The 10,615-nt window shown below is 33.1% G+C and overlaps 1 protein-coding gene across 1 annotated transcript in view; it reads right to left on the bottom strand.

Moving 5' to 3' along the window:
* Positions 1-212: 212 nt before the first annotated feature.
* Positions 213-10,615, bottom strand: part of LOC137408813 (uncharacterized) — a 28,275-nt gene continuing 17,872 nt past the window's right edge. The window contains exons 11-15 of the mRNA XM_068095398.1: positions 6,884-6,953; positions 5,444-5,589; positions 4,447-4,522; positions 3,257-3,348; positions 213-416 (exon numbers count right to left, since the gene is read on the bottom strand). Of these exons, the coding sequence (XP_067951499.1) occupies positions 258-416; positions 3,257-3,348; positions 4,447-4,522; positions 5,444-5,589; positions 6,884-6,953 (543 nt within the window). The 3' untranslated portion in view covers positions 213-257. The remainder of the gene's footprint in view (positions 417-3,256; positions 3,349-4,446; positions 4,523-5,443; positions 5,590-6,883; positions 6,954-10,615) is intronic.

Below are 10,615 nucleotides of genomic sequence, written 5' to 3'. Positions count from 1 at the left end.
AAGGGTTACGGAAACAAAATCAGATGCGTTGAAAAAAGTAAAGCTGCCTATGTATTATTTTCTATGACACTAGAAGAGTAGATGTTGTCATCAATGATTGTTTGTCATTTTTTATTAAGCTGGAATATTAATGAAGTTAATTCATACTTTCGCAGAGCAAAAGAAATTTCTAAAAGGATTTGGGTACTAAATAAAAAATGATCTAAGAAACGAAATCAAAGCAGGAAGGTTGTTGGTGCTTATACATGTAGTATTTCTTAGGCACAAAATGTTTTGAATGTGGATGCTAGGTAACCTTGACAAGATTGGTAAGGACATTTTGACTTGTACGCTGGATTTTCTGATCTCTTTACTTCTTGTGCGTTGCATTTGTCACAATAAAGCAGGTGTCCGCAGGGTAAACCAACATAGCTAGCCTTAAAAAATACAGAATAAAGATTTAATTATCACTCACAGCCAAAGGTAAATAAAAAATCACTTCTAACTTTAGCATACATAGAGTTGCTTTATTTGTGTGAAAAGAGGACAATTTTCTAGAGACACAAACCACAGATAGCCTTTTACTACCATCAGCAATGAGTTTTGGGTTAAGGAGCAGAAAGATATGTATGCGCATTCCTTACTGAGCAGCGAATGCTTTAAAAAGTTTAAAACAAGCTTTACTTATAACATAATAAAATGTGGTAATATACCTATTATCTGTCCGCAATAAATAATTTAGGCCTATTCGTTGGATAGTTACGGTTACAAACTCTGAGGTCAAATGTGAAACAATCTATTAACACTATATATTTTATATATACTTTTGTATACTTGATATCAACTAATAATATACTATAATAATAAATAACTTAGATAATATACTTGATATTGTAACCATAACCGTAAGATATTGTATATCTGTTTTATTTTTCTAGAGTATTTTATATAGAATCACCAAATTTTAGACTAGAAATTCCCCTGTCGTACAGCCCACGACCAAAGTGATAATGGAAAAAGAAATGGTACTGCTGGTTGAGGAATGCAACATTAGCAGTCAAATGGCACTACAGTGCAATAGGACAGCTGCAATGGTAGCTGTAATGTACTGGGTTTTAATATGTACAACAAGCAGCAATAATGAAAGGAAAATATTATATGTTTATATCTCTCCCCTGCAATAGGAGAAATGCAATATTATAAGAAAAATGGCAAACTGCTGTGTAATATACACAGGCTGGGGGGGCTGTATATCATTTGTCATAGCAACCAATATCAAAAAGTTGTGATATTTATCTAGATTTCTGTATTTATATCTAAAAAATTATGCTGAATTTAAAAATCTAAACAGATTTTAGCTGGTTGTCATAGAAACAGATGTGTATCTATAAGAAAATGTAGGCCTATTACTTAATTTTGCAGATATTAAAAACGGCTTGGCAGTACCGCGATATTGGGCACAGTCACAGTATCATCAACAAAATCTTTAGAAAAATAATAACAGTAATACCATCAGTCACTATATACTTCGATCTTGTAAATTCGAATGATTATTCTTATAACTAGATCTTATAATAATCTTATAAAATCAAATACTTATTCTTACAGCTAAATATTGTAATAATCTTATAAGAATCGTTAGAAAAATACTATCGCCATTGCCTTTACTTTCACTACTTTGGACATCAGTTGGAATACCAAAGTACTCAATATAATTGTCCAAAATGTCAGAGCCCGGTAAAATCGACAAAAAAGAAACGATTACGTTTCAGTACCTCTAAGTTAATTACAGAAACTTTTGGCAATTGGACAATGCTATAGACTGGTGAAATGTGAACATTTTTTCTCGTGAAATGCGCATGACTTAATGGTTCTTTTCTCTGTCACACGACCTTATCAGCATTTCGTTGGCCGGTCTTAATTTTGATTATAAAAGGCTTGTCAAATTTTTATTGCGATTTTAGGCCAAATTAATCTGTCTATGTATAATCCGATCAGATGAGTTATTTTTAGGATATTGTGTCAACTTTTCAAAAATTTGGTAACATATTTAGATATGTTTATATGTGTTTGGTGTCATTATTATACTTAAATGACTCTACACAAAAATAGTTAAATTTGTTGATGGGAATTCGGTACGAGGGTTTGGTAACGGCCATTGACGAATAATTTTTCGGGAGTTGTGTGAGCATATGCATTTATCATAAATCTCCCATAAAATCGCTTCACTTGTGTTTGGTCATGGGACCATTAGAAGTCTTAGTGCTTTTATCACTGGCTAAAATGTATATTTGATCACAGCTCAAAATACACTGACCGTTTCAATCGTTTATTTCATGTAAAAAGAATTGTTTTATTGCAGCTGACCAATGAATAGCCAGCGTTTAAATCTTACACGTTGAACAATCGGGCAAAAACTGGCAAATTCGTTTTTAATTGATTTTATTTAAAATAAAATACTTGTATTTCATTTAAAATAAAATACAATATTAGTATAATATTAAATATAATATAGAAAATATTATATTAAAGGCTATTCTATTGAATGAAACTAAACCATTGTTAAGGAAGACTAAGAACTATTTTCACTTGCATCTCTCTAATCATTTCTAATAATACCTTTTTTAAGTTTCTAAACTTCTACAAGATAACATACTCCGGCAATGTGCGAGTGAGTTTGTAGATTTTGCGATAGTTCCACTAACATTACCAATGCAATGCTGGCTAAAATGTGCTACTGATATTTCCTACACATAACGCTAGCAAAAATCTTTATTCTGGGAATAGATTGTGATTGGTTGAAACATTAAGGAACTCGTGCTAGTATTTTATAAACAAGGCTCCTTTCTTTACATACATCATCAAGTAGTTATCTGACACTTTTGTCATTTTTGAAGCATTGCCATGTATTTATGTACATTTTAGCCAGTTGATAAGAAAACTATTATTCAAATACCCTGAAATTTGGTAATTTTACATAAAATACTCTCCTTAACAGTATGATGTTAATATGATGTTAACATGGCGTTAACATGGTGTTAACATGATGTTAACAGATTGTTTCTTCTGAAAATGACCCAACAGGACCGTTAATAGAAATTGTGAAATTTGTCTATATGTATATATGACCTTATGATCTTTATTCACATTATCAAAGAAGATGAAATTCATATCCTGATTTTCTGTATACATAGAGTGACAGTTTATAAAAGATTAAGTTAAAAGAAATTTTAAGAAAGACCTCAAACATGACCTTCTTTAAAGTGCCTATACTTACATTGACAGGCTGATTCACTTTATTGTAACAGATTAGACAACAGCCTGCAGGTGCTTTCAGATCACTGCTGGCGTTCTTGTACTGGACAGCATCTGCAAAAAAAATATTGGGTATAGAATTTAATGAAAAGTAGTTTTTTTCTAGATAATTTAAAATTGTTTTCGATAACAGGCATATCGAACCTTCACTTGAGCTGTTTTGATGCAATACTTTCAAGTGAATGGAGTATTTGTGTGGATATAATGATAGTAACTCAATTAGCTGTATTATTAGCTATATTATCTATACTGTTAGCTATATTAGCTTTATATTAGCTATGCAAAAAGCTATAAGGATGATAGCTTGTGCAAAATAATTTTGAAATTATTTCAAAGTTGGGATAACAAACACCTTAAGATTAATAAACAAAAAGGAAGCAATATGTCACACACCAACCTTTACAATGAAAGTCGGGAAAATGAGATTAGAGACTAGGATCAAAAACTGCTTTGTACGGGACTCGAACTCATAACAGTCAACTTAGTAGCCTGACACACTAACACCGATGATAATTGTTTAAGTGCAAAGCTTATTTTGTTTGTAATGCTATTGACGCTAAACTTACAGACACAATCACAGACCTTTTAGTTAGGTTTAGTATAGGTTTTGGCTCTGCACTATGTAACACATTTAATATTTGACCAAAACTAGTATAGCTGTACTATTACTAGGTTACAATTCTACGTATTGTTATTAGTTGATTATAGTTTATTAGAGCAGGAGTTGTCTTACTGCGACAGCAGTGCCTTCTGTCAAATGTACTGTAGCTCTCCTCTAATATAATAATCTAATCTAGTTATTTGTGGTAAGGCATCCCTTGTCCACGTGGCGGCATACTGTTTATCAAATTCTAATATTTGTCTCATTTTATGAAGTAATTTTATAAGCTGATTGCCTTGCATAATCAGTTCCTTTGTGCTGGTACGTTTGTCTTCAGCTTGTCCTTTCAACCAATTAGTACACAAGCTTGAGCAGTCATTCATGATCAGCAATGCTAATTTGCATTTGCAAATAGCATCCTATAGCAAAAATATTTAAAATTCTGCTACGAAAGCACATTTTTCTTTACATTTTTCAATTGTTGAAACATAATTGTCCTTATTAAGAATGACAATAACAAGCCATATCTGACCACAAAAATGGTTCCTTACCTGTAACGATTCTTGCCTCATCTTCTTCGGCAATAACCATCTTTTTAGGAGCATCTTCTTTAGGAAGGGCCTGAGGCTACAACATATATTAAAAATTTTACAAAAAAAATTAGACAAGATTTTATCATAAAGTATCAATATTTTTTATCATTTGCGATTGGTTTTGATGTTTGAGGTGATCTGACTGCCGGTTAAAACGTTAAAATTCAAAAAACATAAGAATAGAAATGCATAACCTCACAACTTCATTGCAATAGCCGATATTAATAACAAGAGCGACAGGCAGCTGAGCTACTAGTACATCAGTTCGGCATACATTTTTCTTCTGAGCATTTTAACCGCAATCAAGTTTTATCGATTGTAAAACATCGTTTTATCGATTTTATGAAACCTCCTGGCAGTAAGATCAATTCAAGCATAAAAACCGATCTCAAATAATAAAAAATTACCGATGTTTTCCGATAAAAAATACCAAAATGATGCGTAAGTTCATTTTTAACAGACGTTGCTGACTCATTGGGAATTGCTGACTCATTGGGAATTGCTGACTCATTGGGAATCGAAGGAATCCCTTTTGTCACTTTGGTATTACCTGCTACCAAATAGTTTATATTAGATAAGATTATTTGATGATGCAAGAGATAAACAGTCATCTGGTCCACAGGAAATTGCATCATTAAAGAATGTGAAGAATGCTCAATGACGTAGCTCACCTTCATCAGTGCAGCATGTATATACAATCATTAAATTCTGTCGATTATATAACTAGGTTATATAATCGACTAATACATAATGAATATATGTATATTATATATTACTATATATAACTATTATATAACTAGGTTATATAATCAATATAAACTAGGTATTGATTAACGGTAATCGATTATATAACAAGGTTATATAATTGATATAAACTAGTTATATAATCAGATTATATCGGTTATGCCCTAGTTCGACACTTTGACACCATGAACAGCTACTGAATGTTCCTTACCTCTAAGTCAAGGTTTGATGTTTCCTCTCGCTTGTATATGTCCGCAAGCAGCTCGGAGATTGACTTAAATGGCCCACCGTTGAGCTCTACAGCTCTCGCTACTGTAGACTGCTTGTGTCCAAGTTTTACAGCTAACCTCATCATCTCTGTTAAATAATATATAGTTGGAGTCTAGCTACTAGCTATTTTTCTCCATCGATTTACATCAAGAGACATAGAATTTGCTGCAGATTACATCATTCGATATATTGAGTTAACCTTGTAGCCACTTTCAGAGTTTCAAAGCACAGGCTTATTATAAATAGCTAACATCAGTAGACTGACTATTGATAGGAAATCATTTCATATTTGAATTATTATCAGTGAGTAAACCTCTCAAAATGGTATGTGCCTTGCTGTGTAATGAATATATGTATATTATATATGTATATGAATACACAGTATATTAAAACTATTAGTATGTTATATACATGTATGTATATGAATACACAGTATATTAAAACTATTACTATATCATATCTGTATATGAGTACATGGTATACTAAAAATAAATGTATATTATATATATGTATATGAATGTATATTAAAAGTGTTTGTATATTTCACATGTATATAAACGTGTATTATGAATATATGTATATTATGTAATATAGTGTATTATATATACTCGTTAGAAGATCATTGCCAACACAGTATGGTATTTATCATGTCCACAATGAACAAGCATTTCCCCAAAATACAGTCACACCACTCCTAATCTATATAATATGTATACTGGTATCCTCGCAGTCTACTGAAGGATGTTAAAGGATAAACAGTAATATAATTAATATTACTCGTGAAAAACACAAAAATACAATTATCTTCCTGTAGCATCTTCAGACTTCTTTGTTAGAGAGTCTCATTGAAGAACTTTGTTAGACGTAACGCGCAACATAACCATTTAGATTCATAACTGAGGAGCCCATGCTATACTTTAACAAGAAAAATTTCATTTCAAATATTTTATCCATAAATAAATCAGATGATCTAGATTTGTGCATTGAAGGGGCACAAATAAATCCATCACTCACTTCATACATCTAAAATGATCTTGCTTTTCAGTTTAAAAGCAAGAATAATTTTCTTTTCTATTTTTCCGTGATTCCTGGAAGTCTAAATTACAGTTTTCCTCTTTCTAATGTGGTTTTAATTCCCTTCACTTTTATATAACATTCAAGTATAAACGGAAAAATTTGTGGACAACAAAAGGGTAAGGAGTTAAAAAAGTCTCATATGAGTAAAAGTTGATTATGATGAGCAATAATAAAGCCTTAGGTCCTTAATAGAAAATACTCTGGTAATTCCTTTATATAAGACCCGACTGTAACTGTTGACATACAACTATGATGCTCGACTAAAAATGGCCAACTCGGCTTTTATACTCATGTGAGGAGTTACCTTCTTCCAAAAATCTTTTAGTGTTGATCTCCTTGGCCTGCTTGGTCTCTTTAATCGTGCTTCGTTTATACTAAAATAAATGCACTACATTTTATACATACATATCAGGTCACAACTTCACCTTTATACATACATATCAGATCACAACTTCACCTTGATACATACATATCAGGTCACAACCTCACCTTGATACATACATATCAGATCACAACTTCACCTTGATACATACATATCAGATCACAACCTCACCTTGATACATACATATCAGATCACAACTTCACCTTGATACATACATATCAGATCACAACTTCACCTTTATACATACATATCAGATCACAACTTCACCTTTATACATACATATCAGGTCACAACCTCACCTTGATACATACATATCAGATCACAACTTCACCTTGATACATACATATCAGATCACAACTTCACCTTGATACATACATATCAGATCACAACTTCACCTTTATACATACATATCAGATCACAACTTCACCTTGATACATACATATCAGATCACAACTTCACCTTTATACATACATATCAGATCACAACTTCACCTTTATACATACATATCAGATCACAACTTCACCTTGATACATACATATCAGATCACAACTTCACCTTTATACATACATATCAGATCACAACTTCACCTTGATACATACATATCAGATCACAACTTCACCTTTATACATACATATCAGATCACAACTTCACCTTTATACATACATATCAGATTACAACTTCACCTTGATACATACATATCAGATCACAACTTCAATTTGATACAGTTATACTTCTTGACTGTTATATCAACAAACCCATTTTATTTGCTGAAAAACTGCAACTGATACTTCTGGTTTGACAGTCTATGGTCATTATCAATAATGTATTCCTGCATAAATAGCAATAATAATACAGTTAATAAAAAGTGTTGTACTTTTACTTTCGGAAAAGGCAGTATTTCGTGGTACATAGTAATAGCTGCGCTCAATGTTCCTTGTACATATATTTTTCTTAGTTAAAACCAGGTGTGGCAGAGATTGCCTGTTAAGTTTTAGACATCAGGACAACTGATTCATTCACTTCATGACTGTGTGGATAGCAAACGGTTTAATTTGCAAAGTGGTATGTCAAGGTTTATCCTCTGACACTAAAGCCTGGTTCCCATATTGATTGCGAGACTCTGGCGGTAATATTGCACAGCAAAACACTTGCGATGCTAGGCTCGGCGGTTTATGTTCACATAAAGCTGCATCGCTAATAATGGTATAAAAATGTTTGCTCACCATGTCGTTTTGATAATGCTGACCTTCACCAGTACAGTGCATTTCGGGAGGGTTTTGCCTGCGGCTCTTAGAAAAATTTGAACAGCGCTAAACTCTTGTGTTGCCGCCGGCAACTATACCGGCGGTTCTCGGCGGTACCCGACTCGTAGGTTCCTATTTCATTGCTGATAGCCTGCAATGTTGTCGCCGGTGCTTTGCGACGTATATGGAAACCAGGCTTAATGAAAGTTTGTTTGTTCAGCAAACATTCCAATCCACCAAACATTTACAACACTACCTGTACCAGTAGCTCCTGACTTTTGACAATCATATGGAGCTGTTGGAACATGTATCTATATATTATATGTATAGATAATATATATATATTATATATATATATTACATTACTAGCTGTACCACCCGGCGTTGCTCGGGTAATAAAAAAGTTTTTGGACAGACAATTGATTTGTATTTAACATATAACAACATTCCCCATTCTAACTTTCAAACTAAATATCATGAGAGAAGTGTTTTGTGTAGTTGAAATAAATTAAGAGAAAAATGAAAACAACTGTAAAGGTTTTAAAACTTAATCAAACAACTGTAACTTTCAAGCTATTAGCCTGGCACCTTGCCAATGGAAAATTCCAGTAAGTTGCTAGGCTTCTAGTGGCGGTACTCCATGACATTGCGTCAGCATTGTTGTCCAGCTGTAGTTATTCTAATAATAGCTATAGCCGGAATGCAGACAGGCATACTACACACGGACATACTTTGAGAAATACATATATATACTAATATTATTATATTATTATAATAGTATATTATTAATATTATATGTAATATATATTATATACTAATGCAACTGATTTAAAATAAATGTCTGGTTATTGCATGTTTTGATGACGGTACAAATTTAAACACTCATTTTAAAGCATTCATGGTCTAGTGTAGCCTGTTTTGAAAAACTGTTATTTTTGCGGAGTTGTCCCCCGTCGAGCGGGCGAGCAACAGCAGTTGTTGCTCGCCCTCTCGACGGGGGGGGGGGGGGCAACTTCGCAAATAACAACAGTTTGTCAAGACAGGCTAGGTCTAGTGGTCTGTAGCACCTGATCTGTGAACAGCAGGTAACAGGGTACAGTTCCCAAAAAAGGTAGATAGCTCTTTATGCCAAATTAGCACTGCACTCCCAGTGCTCCCAGTGCTCCCAGTGCTCCCAGACAGCCATCCCAAAACTCTTTGTAATTAAATTGTTAATTGATACTTTGTTAATAGCCGGAAGAGCTGGTGTAATCTGTTTCATTCATAAAGTAGCAGCCCCATTCAGGAAAACAATTGATATACATGTAAGAATAATCTCTATATATATATATATATATATAAATCTCGGTGTTTGTCTTTTTGCTAAATCCTGTGTCCAGTTAAAGCAATTGAAATCTAGCAATGTAATGTTCGCACGGCACTGGATTTGATCTCAGGACCTCCAGTGGCTGCAAACTTAATCATTAAGCTGCATGAAATACAATGGATTAATTTGGCAAGTAGTCATTATATTAGTTAAGATACCCACAGCGCTTGTTTGGAGTTAATAACTAGCACTGTTGACTAGTACTGTCATGCGTAACGATTGTTAAGTTGACCCGACCGCGGTATTGCTTTATTAAAGATTTTAGTAAAGATCTAACTTTCCAGGTAAGTTACTCAAATTCCTTTGGTAATTATTATATTACACTGTTATTTATTAAGTTATTAAGATATTCGACAGAACTTACTAATATAGCTTTAAAATATCCCTATTTAGAAAATGCAAAGTAGAACCAGGCATAAATGTTATTGTTGAACTCAGACAAAAATATGTTTTAATCAATTTAAATGAGAAAGAAATTTGCTTGTAGAAATAATCAAATTAAATTACACTTTGATTCACTTGTTCAACTATAAATTCTATATTTTCTCCTCAAAGTCAACATTCAAAATACAAATAATTTAAATGAACTTGAGAGAGTTCACGAATGTTCAGTGTGTGACAAACGGTGGAAAGGACAACTCTACTCAGCCTTCTATATATGTTCAAAAATCAGTCTAGTGTGACGACCGGCGAATAGTGATTACAATCTCTACTACAATAAGAGTAGTGCCTGTCTTCTGCCTGTCTTTCAGAAGCTACGGTTAGAGGTGGAGATAAAACGAAATTTGTACTCAAAATATTCTGCTGAGCAAACGGACACTAATGTCTGCTCCAATCAACCAACTTGAAAAATTTCAGATTAGTTGTGCACATACTTATTAACTGTGCTTTATCGCGCACCTGATGATGTCCAACAGCTCACTAGACTGCCAGAGTTATTACTAAGCGTGTGGACAACTCCTGATATACTATGTAAGGTCTTATAATTTGAAGGGCTAGGGGAGCATGGGAGCGACCCATATAAAATTGTATTAGTGTATCAAA

This window comes from Watersipora subatra, chromosome 11 (genome assembly GCF_963576615.1).
Source record: "Watersipora subatra chromosome 11, tzWatSuba1.1, whole genome shotgun sequence".
Taxonomy (NCBI): Eukaryota; Metazoa; Bryozoa; class Gymnolaemata; order Cheilostomatida; family Watersiporidae; genus Watersipora; species Watersipora subatra.
This window is presented reverse-complemented; position numbering and strand designations above follow the sequence as displayed.